This window comes from Neopsephotus bourkii, unplaced genomic scaffold (assembly GCF_033783945.1).
Source record: "Neopsephotus bourkii isolate Nb327-2 ecotype Australia unplaced genomic scaffold, CSIRO-AGI_Nbou_v1 NB_1634, whole genome shotgun sequence".
In the NCBI taxonomy this organism is placed as follows: Eukaryota; Metazoa; Chordata; class Aves; order Psittaciformes; family Psittacidae; genus Neopsephotus; species Neopsephotus bourkii.
This window is the reverse complement of record NW_026902109.1, coordinates 4,393,223-4,408,738: the sequence shown is the minus strand read 5'-3', so window position 1 is coordinate 4,408,738 and position 15,516 is coordinate 4,393,223. Positions and strand designations below refer to the sequence as shown.

Below are 15,516 nucleotides of genomic sequence, written 5' to 3'. Positions count from 1 at the left end.
CAAGAAACTGGGGACTTAAGTCAGAGCACTGGGTCTTAGCATACAATTTTTTTTTTATATTATTTTTATTTATTTTTGACTGTAGAGCACCTTAAGTAGTCAAAACTGCAAAGAAGACCCAGATCACTGAGTGTATGTACCTTTCTTGTTCTTATTATGCTTAAAGACCCTTGCAAACTTGTGTAATTTTGGAAAATGTTACAAATCAGTACTTTTATTTTACCTGATCCTAAATCCTATTTAATACAGTACTCTGGTGTAACAAATGAGGAACTTAAATACAATGTAGCATTGGGCAACAAAATGGGGAAGCCTTTCTCTGACTTAATTGATGAGCTGCAGAGTGAGTTTTGTGTCCACATCTGAGCATTTGCACTACTTAACTGATTTGCACCAATAGCCAGACAACAATTGCACTTGTAATTTAGCAATGGTTAAAGGAAACAGTTTTAAATTGCAGTCTGTAGCTGCTAAAAAGACCTTCATACCGGGTTTTTTCCATGTGTCATGCTTGGCCAACTTTCTGGTTTAGATGTCAACTGCAAATTGTTTCAGTAAATGGCTTGGGTGACTAGTGGTATGTTAGATACCTTGTTATTTGTTTGTTGCCTACGGTTAGAGTGTATCCCTGTGATACTTTAGGGCTTGGTGTGAAAACTTGCAGAGCCGTGACCCCTCCTTTCTTTTCTGGGATAAGAGTTTTTATCAGGGCCTGTTGTGACAGGACAGGGGGAAATGATTTTAAACTAAAGGAGGAGAGATTCAGACTGGATATGAGGAAAAAATTCTTTACAATGATGATGGTAAAATAGTGGAACAAGTTGCCCAGAGGTGGTAAAGGCCCTATAGCTGGAGACATTCAGGGCCAGGCTGCATGTGGTTCTGGGCAATCTGATGTAGATGAAGATGTAGGGGGGGTTGGACTAGATGGCTTTGGAAGTTCCCTTCCAACCCAAACTATTCTACGATTCTTCAACACAGATGAACATTTTAAGCAGGTGGAGATGTGGAAAAACAAGTGTATTTTTTTGTTTGTATGGTGGCCTGTTGCCATCACAAGCTGTTTGCAGCAGATACTTTCCGTTAGGTGCTGGAGAAATAGATGAAGACGAAGTCTTATCTCGCAGCCGGGCTGTGTGGGTTGCATGTAGCAACCATGGGCTGGGTCCGTGTGAGCTTGTTGGGGGTTGAATACGGTGGGTGCTGGTGTCGTGACCCCGGGCAGAGATTGTGGAGGGGGCTGGTGCTGTGAAGTAGTTCCCTTGGCTTGGTGCAGCGTTTGAAGGCAGGCCCTTGCCTGCGGCTTCAAGGTTGAACTTGGTGATCATAAAGGTCTTTTCTAGCCTGGATGATTCTATGATTCCTCCCAGTGAGTGGCGATGTCCACTCTTTCCAGGACGAGGCGGGGTGCAAGGGAGAGCGTTGCCAGTGTGGTGCCCCACGGCACTGCTATTCACGGGGAGGGTGTTTGGCCCTGTTGTCTAGTGCTTCGCCGCCCGCCTTCATGCACCCAGGCGCGTACACGTGTGCATGCGGCTGTGCGCACGCGTGCATCCGTGCGGGTGCGCGGACGTGCGTGCCCACGCGCAGGAGCCGTGTCCTCGCCTGACCCCGCCTGCAACAGCAGCCACAGCCCTGGTGGAGCCCGAAAGGCCCCGGGGCCGCCGCCCGCGTGGGCGCTTCCCCCGTCCCTCCCCCCGCCGACCAGGCTGTGCGCCGGCTCCGCGTCCGCACGCGTGTGAAGTCCGTGCCGCTTCTTGCGGGCGGCCGCTGCGGCGCCCGCACAGGAGACCCTTTGTTTGGGCAGGGCCGGCGCGAGCGCGGGAGGAGGCCGGGGGTGGGGGGGGGGAGAGCGAAGCGAGGGTGGCGGGGGAGCGCTTTGGGCCGCAGCCACCGCATTGGCTGGGGCCGGTTCGCGGCTCCTCGCGCCCTGCCGCGTGTGCGCGCGCGCGCCGCGGAGCCGCACGAGGCTCGCGCCCGCGACGCCGCCTGGAGGAGGGCACTGCTGCGGCAGGAAGCAAGATGGCCGCCTCGTGGGCGCCGCTGTGAGGAATGCGGGGCACCAGCGAGGCCGGCTCCGGGGGGGCGGCGGCGGGGCCTCTCCCCTCGGCCGTCTGCGGCGGTGGCGGTGGAGGGGCCGCGTAAGAGCCTCCGTCAGCCCTCCAAAGTGCCGCATGTAAAGCATTCAGGGTATATAATAAGCAATATTACAGTTTGATAATAAAATCGGAGGTGCCTTTGTGACCACAACTTACTCTGCAATTTGATGTTTTTTTAGGTTCTAACTGAAAACAAAAGGCCTCAGAGGAGGAAGCAAAGAGTTTTAAAGGTAACCAATAATTGCTTTAATATTTCTCCCTTCCCATTTTTAAGCAGCATTTTCTTGTCATATAAATTAGGAAACCAAAGGGTTAATTTATGGGAAGTGGCGCTTTCCAGCTCTTCAGGAGATTAGCTAATTTTAAAAGCACAGAACATGTTCTTTTTTTCTCTTTCTTTTCAAGCATGTTGTGTACATATTTGGCTCTTTCTGCACAGGTCTGCAGACCAAAAGTTTGCTTTCCATTGCACTGAAGATTCACTTTAATTTTCTCTATTCCTAGTTTCATACTTCCAAAGGTAACAGTTGAATATCGGTGGGGTGTTTAGTATACAATTTTGTGGCATCTGAAATTCAATGTAAGAAGTCAATGTTATAATGCAAACCAAATTAGCAGAAGAGAAATTCTATGCTTACATTACTGTACTTTTGATTTCCTTTTTTCTTTAAACTTTAGGAAGCCTTAAGTGAGACTGAAGGTTCTGTGAACTTATATCAGCCTTCAGTCTCACTTGGTAACACATTTCTTCAAGATTTTAAAGATGGCTATCTTATGTGATAACAAAAGATTGGTCATTCAAATGGAAATGTTTTAGTTCTTATAACAAAATACAGACTTGCTACACTCATGGCTAATGGAGGGTTGTTTTTTTTTGAAGTAACAAGTAGCACATCAATGTTTCATCTTTCAGTTAGTCTTTAGAATATTTTGAATAGAAATAAGTCATTAATTCTGTTATTGCAAATTAACATTTTGGAGGATGGATACTGCAAGTAAGATGGATAGTGTGTGTAAGATGAAGCTAAAGAAAATGAGAAGAAATACATGTTGTTAAACTTTGTAGAGCTATTCTCTTACACCAGATAAATGTAACAAAAGATAGTTTAGAGTTGTTTCGGTACATTAGAATGTCAGAAGTTACTTGACATGGTGGATTTGACAAACACTGAATGTCTGTAGTGTAATTATATTTGAAAACATCCCAATTATCAGTTTTGTCATTACTGTCACACATTACAGAAACTTGCTTAAAGGATGTGTGAATTTGTAAGATAAAGCAAAGTTAAGATGGAGCAAGGAGCAGATAACCTTGTGTGACTTGCAAGTATGTCCAGCTTCAAGGTTGTCTGTCTTTTCATGTGGTAGTAGTTGTGAAAGCCATCTCCCTGTGTGTTATGCTAACAGTAATTGTGATTGTACAACACTAGCACGTGCTTTCATTTCTTGCATTAAGTAAATGAGTCCATTAAAATGTTAGCATCTTTCATTATGTCATGGGTATGCTTTTAAGTATTCATTTTATGCCAATGTAGACTTAAAACTTTAGCATTTGCTCATGGTGTGTTTTGTGCAGTTGATAATAGTGTGCAGAATAAGGACTGTTTGTAAATTAGTCATTCAGCTTTGTAAATTATGACACCTGTTCTGTCAAAGAGTATTTTTTTTTGTGATAGGTAGCTATGTTGTATTGGGCATCTGTCTACAGTAGGGGCTCATAGTTGAGTCTTCAGTTTTTTCTTTGAGTTCGTTTTGCCACTGTTTCTAATTTGATGGCAGAGCAGGTTCCTATGATTCTGTAATACATTCATTTCCCCCCTTTCCAAAAAACTTGAAGAGTGTTGTTTCCTTGTCTCTTAAAGGAAAGGCTTGTCTGTTTTCGTGTGTGTATGCATAGTATTGAATGTTAGTCATTAGACTTGTTTTTATTTATGGTCTTACTTTCCCATTGCTGAATTGATTCTGCAGTGTTTCCTCTTTGTGTTAGGAACTGTTCTTTGTGCTAACTAGTATTTGTTTTTGTTTTCTGGTGCTGAAGTGTATTTCCTAAGAGTTTGTTCATTTGCATCCACCAAGTAATGCATGGTACCCCTTTATCTTATGAAATGTGTAGGTTGGGGTTGGTGGAGTTTTCCTTTGGTTTTGGAGGGGAGAAGGGAGGTTGGTCATCTTAAGTTGCAGCTCTCTGATGGCTGCAGTAAACTGAGAAAAAGCTAGATAATTTGCAGATTTCTTTACAAGGGCATTTTTATAAATATAATGTTCCAATACATGACTCTCAAACCTGGTTTCTGTTATTGGTGGGATTGCCGTGTAAAGTGGTATTGTTGTATCTATTAATTTATAATCTTAACATTTGATTTAATGATCAGTAGTGATTGAGGGTAACTTACCAGTGACACTTTCAAAATTTTAATAGAATATTTACTTTTTTCTTTGTATTTTATTCAAATAGTATCATAAACTTTTAAAAGGAGGATTTGTAGTACTTTCTTCCAATAATACACAGTCTGAGTATCTTTCTACTCCTCCTAAGTTTTTATAGATGCACATTTATTTACTTGGAGGGCTAGTGCTCTCTAATTGTGCTTTTTAGGACCAACATATTTACAAATTCTTCTGTACAGGATGAAAATAAACAGTGCTTTTCTATTGAAAACAGGTTGGACAGATACAAACATTAAGACTAAAAGTAATACATGCGACATTATACTGTACTTTTTGTTTACTGTATATCATTTTCCACGCTTGTGTTTTAGTGCTCCTTTCTGGTTATTGGAGGAGTCATTTAGGAAATTCTTCTGTGCCATAAATATTGTATTAGGCTCTCCATGTTTATTTTGAAAGAACATCTGAAATATTCATCACATTTAGGCAAATTCTCATTGAAGAAAGAGTCTTTGTGAGTGCACAGTAATGGATACTAAGGAAGAAATATACCAATGCTTTTTCTTACCGTTTATACTGTGTGTTATCCTCAGTTAAGCAGACACTTCAGCCTAGGTAGAAGAGACACTTAAAAATTCATTCATCTGCATTTCAAAAGACATATTATACACCCTGCTTCACCTACTCTAATTTTCCCTTTAGCTACTTAGCAGTGTTCTCACTCAATCTGGGGAGTGCAATGCACCCCTCTTTAAAAGTAGGGAAATGTTTGCAGTCATGCAGTTTTATTAACACAGAGCTCAGAGGAACGGAGCACTTGAACGTGGCGTCATAATTGCCAGGGAAATCTACACTTATAAAAGACAGACAGCAGTGGCACCAGTAATGAAACCTCATGCAGGTCAAGGTGCAGCTGGTGAAAAAGTATAGTCCATGGTCTTTCTACTAGGTTCTGTGGAGCCAAGGCTACTGTTTCGATGGCTGCAGATATTTGCTGTGTTGATAGAGATTTAAAACAAAACAAAACAAAACAAAACAAAAAAAAAAACAAAAAAAAAAAAGGAAAAGGGAAAAAAAAAGGGGTGGGGGAAGAGACTGTGAGAGAGATCCAGGATAATATATGCAGTGCTAAGTGAGTATTATAACTGCATGCACATTCTTTGTTCTCTGGCTGATTCTATTTGTGTGTTTATGCATAAACACTGTAATGGTTATCCTGTGTGCCAGAGAAGTGGGAACAACACGTGCTAAACTGCAGAAAACCTGTTCAATTTAAGTAAAGCTAAAAGCCAGAAATAACTCAGTACCTAGAATTTCTGGTTTGTTTGTAAACATTGCACTAGGAACCAGTTAAAGTTTGTTTCCACCAAAGCTACAGATATATACTTGAGCACTCTCTTAATTTTTCTCTCTTCATACGAAGCAGTCTGTCTTAATAAAAAAAACAACTTTAAAATATGAAGCTGGTTCAGCAGCCCTGCTGCTGTCATATTTATGATGCAGTCTTGGTTTTGCTGCTTAAAGAGGTTAAAAATACACCTTTTTTGTCAAGTTGATGTGTTTATGATAATGCTTTAAGTGAGCATGGATTGAACTGATTTTGAACATATACTCTAAATTATAGTATGTTTTAAGTTCAAAATATCTGCAAGAATATTTAGCTGGAAGAGATGAAATCTTACTACTTTTTTCCCCCCCTTCAAAAATAAGATACAAGCAAGTCAATGGATGGAATTGCACTGCAGTGGAATTTTACAGAGGAAGAAGACAGAATGGTGTAATACATGTTGGAAAGGATGTTGTCCAGAAAATACTGACCTTATTCTTTGTGTTTTTTAAAGGGACACTGTCACCTTGGAGCATATTCCTTCAATAAATACCAATTAAAATTGCTTTGAGTACTGGTTGAAAGTGTCTGATTATTTCTTATGTGCCTTCTTGGTCCGTTGTTTTGATAGGGAGAGCTTACTTTGGTATGTGAGTGGCCTACACAAATTAGTTAACATTTATGTTTCAGAATAAGATCAGTTACTAACTTAGCTGTTAATTTAGTTTAAAAAAATAAAAATCTAGGTATCATTTGAAAAAAAAAAAAATCTTGTGCTTTTTCAAGCTGGATATGTGTCTAAATGGGATCAGTTTTAGTTTTGCTCTTGGTAAGCTAGTGCACCTCACTCAATGTGAGCAGGCATGATTCTGGTTGTAATTTAGTAGCACATTTGCATATGCAGCTTTTCCAGCACTTTCACATGAATGCGCTTGTGAACATATGAGGCAGTTCCATATTTTGTTTGTACTCAAGTACTAAGACTACTCAAGTATGTAGACTTTTTTTTTAATGGAGTCCAAACAAAGAATGCCTTTGTAAATGGTCTGTAAATTATTCATCTTACTCTAGTAATTTTCTAATCCTTAATTTTTCCAGCAAGTTTCTGGGGAGGGGGGTTGAAGCCTGTCCCTTGAGGACTTTCCCCTGTGATGCAGTGAGCTGGATAGAATGCAGAAATGCACTCCTTCCCTTGCCCTCCTACTCCTGCAGAGTACTTCAGGGCTGCTCTCTCTCCCATCTACCTCCTTTTCAGGACCCATATGCTGCATGACAGCCCACTTCCCAAAATGTTGAGGGAAGAAAAGGCACTGTCCTTTGAGAGGAGGACAGAGAGAAGTAGGGTTTTCTGGTTTAACTCAATTGTTAGATGAGCAGTTGTGAGGATAGCCCTGCTCCTTGAGGGATGGATGAGGCAGAGGCATAATGAGTCTGGGAAGAGTTAAGGACAGGGTGAACCTAATGATTACACTAGTTTTTGGAGGGGGTTTGCATGTTTTGAATACCTATTTGTAGATCTTGCTGTCACTGTGTTTTAGTGCGGTGTTGGATCTTCCACTTCAGTGGATATAGAGAAGGAGCCTCTTAAAAAGGTAGAAAATGTGTTTGTGACCAAAAATGTTGTAAAATAATCACTAAAAGCAACATAGTTTGTGGGAAGGAAGGAGCTACATGTGTAGATGAAGACCAGTTGCATGAGTATATTGATACATTGTTTAGATGTTCTTAACTAATCTTCAGCATTACAGAGTAAACTCTGGTTTCCTATTCCAGGTGTGTTGTTTTGTTGATACTACTTGTATTTGCTACTGAATTATGAGCTTTATTAATGCTTGTACTTGTTGTATGTAATGTAGGCATTGAAATAATTGAGATGGCTTTGCAAATTCCAGAAAGTGTTGACACTTTGCTGTTTGTACATACATTTCTAGATGGATATCTAGAAAATGCTTTGAAAATAGGCACTATGTGTTTAGAATCTGATAGCATATTGCTAGGCAACTTTGTTTATTGCTTTTAACTGATGTAGGAAAAAACCAGTGAGAAGGCCTGAATGCATTTGAGCAGCAGCAGATTTTAATTTCTGTGATTTTTTTTTCTGTCTGTGGTGTTGTACTAAATTTTTTGCGTAGTGTTACTGAGTAAGTTAATTTAGTACATACTACTGCAGCAAACTTTGCCATTGACACGACTAGGAACCTTGCTTATGTGGAGACCAAAAGATTTAAATCCTACTGAAGTAAGTTCCATTTGGATGATAAAAAGAATCCATAAGTTCTTAGAAAGATGTTTTATTTTTTGATGTCAAATACATGAAACTTAACCAACATAAAAAAAAACAGGAATTATATAAGGAACAAATAATAATCAGTTTTCATTAACTTATATAAAATTAATATATAGAATGTATATGACTGTCCTTGTCCTAACAGCTTTAATATTCAGCCTTTAAGAATATTATGATTATTCAAGGCTGATTTAAAATTGACTGGTTTGTTTCTTGACACTTGACTGTGAATTTCTTTCTCAGTCAGTGTTTTGTTGGTGTTGTCTGTATTGTGTTATAATTTAATTGATGCTATGAAGTAAAATTTGGCTCTACATTTAATTTTCTTAAAATAAAGGTTTTGGTGAACTTATGAATAAGAGAGAGAATTTCTGTGCCTTTAAACATGTAAATGTGAAAAAACCTCACCAAAACAAACAAAAAAATCCCCACCAGAAAAAAACTAAAGTAAAAAAAAAAGGCATTTACTTTTGTGACGGATAATCACTGTCTAAATTCTGCAACACAAATACCACTGTTGCAGTGCTGCCCCAGAAGAACATTGCTATTATTCCAGTATGTGAATGAAAGCTGGCACTCATGTAAAGAGAAAGCAGAAGTTACATACAATGTAAATTTCATTTTAGCTTTATTCAAAACCATAGGTGTGCTAGCTTTGATTGAGACGTAAGAGAAACATAATTTGCCAATATTTAGCTTCTTTCCTCATGAGAATAAGCAAAACATAGATGCACAATCCTGAATAGTGCTCAGCGTTGTAGCTTGGTGGCTTAAGTGACCAGCATTAGTATTTTTTTCTTATCTGAATTACTTTTAGTTGTTCCTCTGACATATCCTGGCACTGACTTTTCTATTGCTGAAGAGTATTAGGTATTCGTTTTAGTTTTGCGGCCCCTCATCCCCTGTAAAACCAAGCTAGAATATACCCATAAAATAGATGTTTGAATTTGTAGAAGACTTGTATGGGACTTGTTGCAAAGTGTATTTGGGACCTGTGCTGACACTTCAAAGTGACTGAGGAAAATGGGATTAATGTGTGTGAGAGCTGGTTAGCATTGTTAGCTTACTGTGTTGTATGTCCTTAGCAGATCTGGTCTGAGAGCAGCCACTGGCATGTAGCAACTTGTAAATCATGTAATTGGGTGTACAACAGATGGCTAAGCACTTACACTGGGTCCTAAATTAAGGAGCTGAGTATCTTCCTGGTTAGGTTCTAGAACTGGAAGGTTGTGTTGTTACCTGAGGGGTTCAGGTCTTTACTGAACTTGAAATCAAAGGAAAATTAACTTGCGTCAGTTTGGTTCACGTATGGTAAACTCAAGCATGATTACTGAGATCACACGTCTTGTGCTGAGAGGTTATAAGACTTTTTCAATTTATTTGGATTAAGCATCATGTTTTAAAAATAGCTCAAATAACTTGAATTTGAAAATTCCCATGGATAAAAAGATGCATCAAAAACACCTAACAGGATGCTTAAAACGATTCTTTACCCTTTCTCTGTGCCTTTGCAAAAATGTGTACCATAGTTCAAGGCCAAACTTCCCTGGCCTTGACTTAAAGTCATTGAGTTTTGTTATACTTTTGTCTGCTAGAACAAGGACCCTTCTTTTAGATTTTTTTTTTTTCCACATAGACTTAGCTGCAGTTCATGGCGTTTTAATTCTCTTTTTCTTTGGTAAATTGCAGAGAGTGAGTAGAGAGTGAACTTCAGGCTTTCACTTCAAGATGTTTCAATCCTTTGTCATTCTTGTGGTCCTCCAAACCTTCTTCAGCATATCAATGTCTTGCTTGAACTGGGTATGCCAGAACTGGATGCTTTTTTCCACTAGCAGGTGCAAAAGTGCAAAGTACAGGATAGAAAGTAACTCATCTTTTTGTAATTGTATTGTCTTTTATGCACCAAATAATTTCACTAACACTTTTGCCCATGAAGTGCCAATAGGAATTTCTGTAGGCATTGCTTTATAAGATAGAAACCTGCATTTTGTAAATATAGTTCCATGTCTTTGTTGCTAGACACACTTCACCTTCAGCTCTATTGAAATGTGTGCTTGCAGCTGGCTTGCCAGTTAGTTCAGGAGGTGTCATGACTTAGCTTTTAATTACTTGCTGTTTTTCTGTCAGTCTTAATTTCACTTTTTGTTCAGATTGTTGATAAAAATGTTATGTGTGATCTGCTCCCTGAAGACCCTGTTATGAAGACTGTGATGATTCTCCATTTACAGTTAAGGGCCAGACAAGGTTTTTGTAATGCTGTGGGGATGGTTTCATAAATGAGTAGACCACAATAGACATTAGCTAGGGTGGATAAATTCAAAGACTGATTTATTTTTTTTCATCTCTGCTTTTGAGTTAAAGTGCATTAGGCGAAGGTTGTATTAGGGAATACATATTGCTGCTGATTGTATCATTTTTCTTTTGTGAGTTAACTGAGTGCTATATTTTTCCAGAGCTGCCAGTGTCTCTTGAGTGCTCAGTTTCAATGTTGAAGACAAATAATTGAATAATTGAAAACACCAGTAAAAAACAAAACAAACCCCAGACCCAAACAAAATAAAAACCACCAAGCAAGATGCTTGTCTATGTTTGCTTCTTTGGCAAAAGGTACTGTAATGTTTGGGTTTTTTTCTTTCTAAACACATCCACTTCTTGGGTGCTGTGTAGGAGGATGGGGTATCCTTCACTGTGTTTTTTTTTTCTTGCTCCTGTTTGTAGCTTTCACAGCTTAGAGCTCAAGGTTGACAAAACAGTTCGAGTTTGTGGCTGAGAAGGCCTATTTCCAAGTAGTAATGCAATAAATACATTTCTCTGGGGATCACCATTTGAAGCCTTTAGAGCCAGAATTAGTGTCCTGTAGTTTTTTCTTTTGTTAGTAAGTGCATCTGTTAGGTCCTGTACTGTAGATCTTCTTTGTAAGTGGTCTCACTGAAGTTGTTACCCAAGGTGGGAAGGAGATCTGTGATAGCAGTGTAGGAGAGAAAAATGAAGAGAACAAAGCTGTAAAGATTTTAAGGCCCATAATTCCTTATGGAAAGACAAGATAAGGACCTTTTCTGGTGGGAGAGCTACCTGGTGTTTGGACATAGCAAAGACGATATAAATGGAGATGAAACCGGGAAGGAGAAAGCTAAGCTGTAGCTTGGATAATGTACTTCGCTTTTGTGGCTACAGATAAGAAAAAAACCCAAAACACCATCAACTAGAGCAGACCTTCCAGCTGTTATGAGATCCAGTGTGAAACAGTACCTGCTGTGGTACTCCAGTTGGTGTCTTTTGGTGGATTTGTACTTAGGGGCAGGGAGTTGGGAGTGAGGAGGATCCTTCCAGGAAAGCCTGGATTTCCTGCCCCAAATCGGGTCGCTTTATCCAGATATGGAACTCTTGTTCTTCTGAGTAAACCATCTTCTCCTTTGAAACTTGTCTACATAATTTTGTCAAGAGTAGACATTATTTGCATTGATTGCAGCAGTTTCTATAAAGCTTGTCCTGTGTCTCAGTGCCATCTGTGGACGTTGTTTTTTTCCTCTAGAGAACATCTCCTGTATAGCAGACTGTATTACATTAATAGCAGGCCCCAATCTATTTCTCTGCAGAAGGTCTGATAGAAAATCTAAGTTGTAGAAGTGTAGTATATTAAGAGACTGTTTTGTATCTATGGTTGTTATGCAAGTGTGGTGGTAATTGCTTTGTGCCTCTGGTGAAGTTCATAGGATTATGCCCCAGCTTGCAGCTTGGCCTCTATCTGCGTCTTCTCCTCTCTGCTGATTACCTGCTTGGAAACCCTGCTCAGGCAGCAACTTCCAGGATGTTGCTGTTGTCTGCATTCCAGTAGTCAAACATAAGGTAGTGTGGTCTTACACATTTAAGGACAAACTGTTTTATTGTATCTGCATTTATTTTGGAATGCAAAGAAACCTTGACTTTCAAGAAGGTGATTTATATTTGCCACAGCATCCCACCTTACACTTGTCTCTGTTCTAACCAGTGCACAGCTTCGTACATAGCCCTCAACATAAGCAACTGTTTCTCTGCAGATACTCTCTTTGTCTCACTATCCCTGACCTGATCATATCTTACCTCCTTATCCCTGTATGTTGGTCCTGCACAGTGCAAGTCCCACATTGCACTGGATTTCTTCATGTCCAGGGGAGCAGATGCTGGAGAGTAGGAATAAATTGCATAGGGGTAAATTGCCACTGCCAGCTGGCTGGTACTTTATCTCATGGTGAAGCAGTGACATCTGACAATTGGACCATAAGCAAAACACTCCGTTCAAATGTTAGATCAAGTACATTTGGTGTTTTTTCCAGGTTTTCTTAAAGTTTGAGGAGCTGCCAGCTCTGTGCCAACATGGAAGGGTGTGTGGGGATGGCTACATGTCTGCAGACACTGCAGCAGGACCCAGACTTACCCATTGCACTGCAGTGGAAAAGAGTTACAAAGTGCAAGCACTGTCACCCACTTGTCCTTTTATATTGATGAATGTTGTGACCTTGGAAGAGCTGCCTTTTGTGTCATCCTGGTTATTGGTACAAGCTAATGTCTCATAGAGACATTTTACCAGTAGTTTGCCTGGGCATTATCTTTTATTTTTTTGTTTATGGGAGTAATTGATTCCAGTCATGTCCTTGTGCAGTATGTGTTGTTACCATCTGTAGAGGTTTGAAACAAGAGACATAAGCCTATGGCCTGCTCTCTGTTGTACACAATATGTGGAAATGTCTTTAGCATTGTGTTTTGATTGTGAATTGGTGAACTCTTTGCCATTACCTTAGAGGCATCTTGTGTTAAAAGAAGAGTTAATACTGAAGGCTGATCCTTTCACAGTGATGAAATGATTTGCTGTAACTGGCTATTCATGTGTCCTGGAGGTCTGCTCACAGAGTATGTAAGAGGTGTTGTATGTAAGTGTGTGTATACAAGAGGTATTGTCTGGTTAAAATTTAAGTAATACAGCAATGGCTACAGCAGCCTATACTCCATGATTCCTGTCCTAATAGCACTAGCTACTGCAGGGTCTAAGCTTGAGCATGATGTTTTACTATTTTATGTCTCCAGATAGAGTAGTGCTCTCCTTAATGAGGAAGAGAGGAAATTACTTTTATTGATCCAGTTTATTCCTTAGCTTTTCATTACACTTGTGTAAAAGGTTTAGAAATCAATCAGATCAGACTTGTGTGCTTAACTTCCATGAATTTTAAGGCTGTTACTTGGAATTGTGGTATCCTCGTCTGTAATTTTAACTTTTTTTTGAGTCCTTATTCAGTATTTGAAGATAGATTGCTCCTAGATTGTTCAGGTGCAAGAGGTTTTTGCTGAGATATTACTTTTGGTCTGCCAGACTTATATTGAAGAGAAGAATCAAATGGAATCTGCCCCTGCTGGTATATCTGTATTTTTTTTTTATGTTGCGAAGCAATAATTTCATACATTAAATGGAAAACCCCAGTGAAAAGTCTGGTAAGAGAGAAAAGAAAAAGGTAAATTTTAGGATACATTTGCAGTTCAGTAGCAGAAGAGGCAAGGTAGTGCTCAAAAGAAAGAGAGGGTTTGGGTATTTAATCAAATCCAATTTTATGATAATATTTATTCTTTGGAAAAATTTAATATTAACAAAATCATGCCAGTGATATGAATCATCTGGTTCTCTTTTCTTCCTCATTGCATGTGGGAAGCTTCCAGTAATTTTAGTGGAAATTATGATGAATGAGGAATAACTTTATTTTAAAAGTAATCCCACTTTACTGCTGTGATCACTGGGGTCTTATGGGGACTCAGCACTGCACCTGTGTGCTACTGTCAGATTAGAGAATATCCTGAGTGTTTTTTAAGCATGGCAGTGCTTTTAGGTCAGATGGAAGTTTTTTATTGAGGAACAACATAGTGGAGGAAAGTGTGATGACATTTTTGCACTTTGAAGTGCTGTCAGTGGACTCTGTGTCAGATCTTTAATCTCTGCTGATCATGTATGAACCTTCCTCCTTCCCCCCAACTCTCACTGCGCTCAGTTTACCAGACTTAGATTTATTCTTTTTAATGTAGTGACTCACACCCTCTGTAAAAATAAAGGAAAGGCAAAAATATGTTGTCGTGTTGAAAATGTACAAATGCTGGGAAATTATTTTAATCTACATATTTTTATCTCCTTAGCCTCCTAATTGTCTAATTAAGTATTTTTTTTAATACGGCTTTTATATGGTTGGGACAACTTTTGGACTGATAGAGGTACTAGATACACTTTTGCTGAAGAAAAAGGAGCAGTTTCATATCCTGTTTTTTTTGTGAAGTTAAGGTAATTAAAATTCAGCTTTTGCACAGGTATAAACTGGTGGGCCCTTAAAACATTTTCTGGTATGGTTGCAGAGGCCCATGTAATGCATTTACTCTTGCTAACAACAGAACTGCTTAACCACTTTTGTGGATCCCTTAGAAATTGCTCAGTGATCCCCATGGTCTATGGACCATTTGTTGATTGAAAATCACCAGGATCTGGAGGAGTTCATGCTCACAGACTATTAGTCAGCATCTGAGTGTACTGAAAAAGCAGTAAATGAGGTATTTTTATGTAGTTTTGATAGGTTTGACTTACGCTGGACATGTTTTTACATAGCATTTCCATGAGAATTTATGATGTCTCTCATATAATTGAGGGCATGCTATGGGTTCCCAGTTTAGTTTTTTATCACGAATTATTTGCGAGGTGGACACTGGACTCCAGATGGAGCTGGGTCTGTATGCCTTGTTTTGCCTGGGGGTTTCTGGCAATTCCATCTAGATGTTTGTGATTAATTGTAAATCTATTTTGCATTTGTTCTTCTGAGTTTTCTCAGAAAAGTCTGTGGACTTTAGTTGTAATGACCAGAAAACCATGTCTGATTTAACTGAATGTTTTATATTAAAATGGGTGCTATTTTCTGGGGTCTGCTAAGAAGTACAGTGCCAATGTGTGCCAATTAATCAGTTGTACTGCTTATCTCTGATTTAAAAATCAGTACTGGTTTTCTTGTTAAAGTAGGGCTTAAGGCTACAGGTGATTTAAATAACTCATAGATGTTAAAGTAAGATTAAGTACCGGCACAGTCTATTGTGACTTAAAATTATTTTGTAAAAGAAAATGTAAATAAAATTTATTTAACATAATAAGAATTAGATTCTTGCCTTTATTGCTGTTTCTGCCTGAGTTCCTGCCTTTTTTTAACTTAAATTGTGTAAATCCTTACTTTATATTCATACCGTATTAATGCTAATGTACATATTCTTTCCAACACACAGTATTTTGATTCTGTCTAGATGTTGACATTGCTTCAGCCATGAGTTGTATAATATCAGTGAAGATGAACAATATATTTAAGCAAATATTAGAATTTAGAGGTTACTAGAATACTGTTAAGGATAGCTTACCTGAGCGACTG

The 15,516-nt window shown here is 39.1% G+C and overlaps 1 protein-coding gene across 7 annotated transcripts in view; it reads left to right on the top strand.

The window, feature by feature from the left end:
• The window catches only part of TET1 (tet methylcytosine dioxygenase 1), a 98,636-nt gene that overhangs the window by 41,416 nt on the left and 41,704 nt on the right, over positions 1–15,516 (top strand). For 6 of the 7 annotated variants that reach the window (XM_061373955.1, XM_061373954.1, XM_061373956.1 and 3 more), the window contains one exon: positions 2,279–2,329. In XM_061373955.1, coding sequence (XP_061229939.1) covers positions 2,279–2,329 — 51 coding nt within the window. Of the gene's footprint in view, positions 1–1,874; positions 2,177–2,278; positions 2,330–15,516 lie in introns of those variants that run through there. The other variant, XM_061373959.1, reaches the window with a different exon arrangement.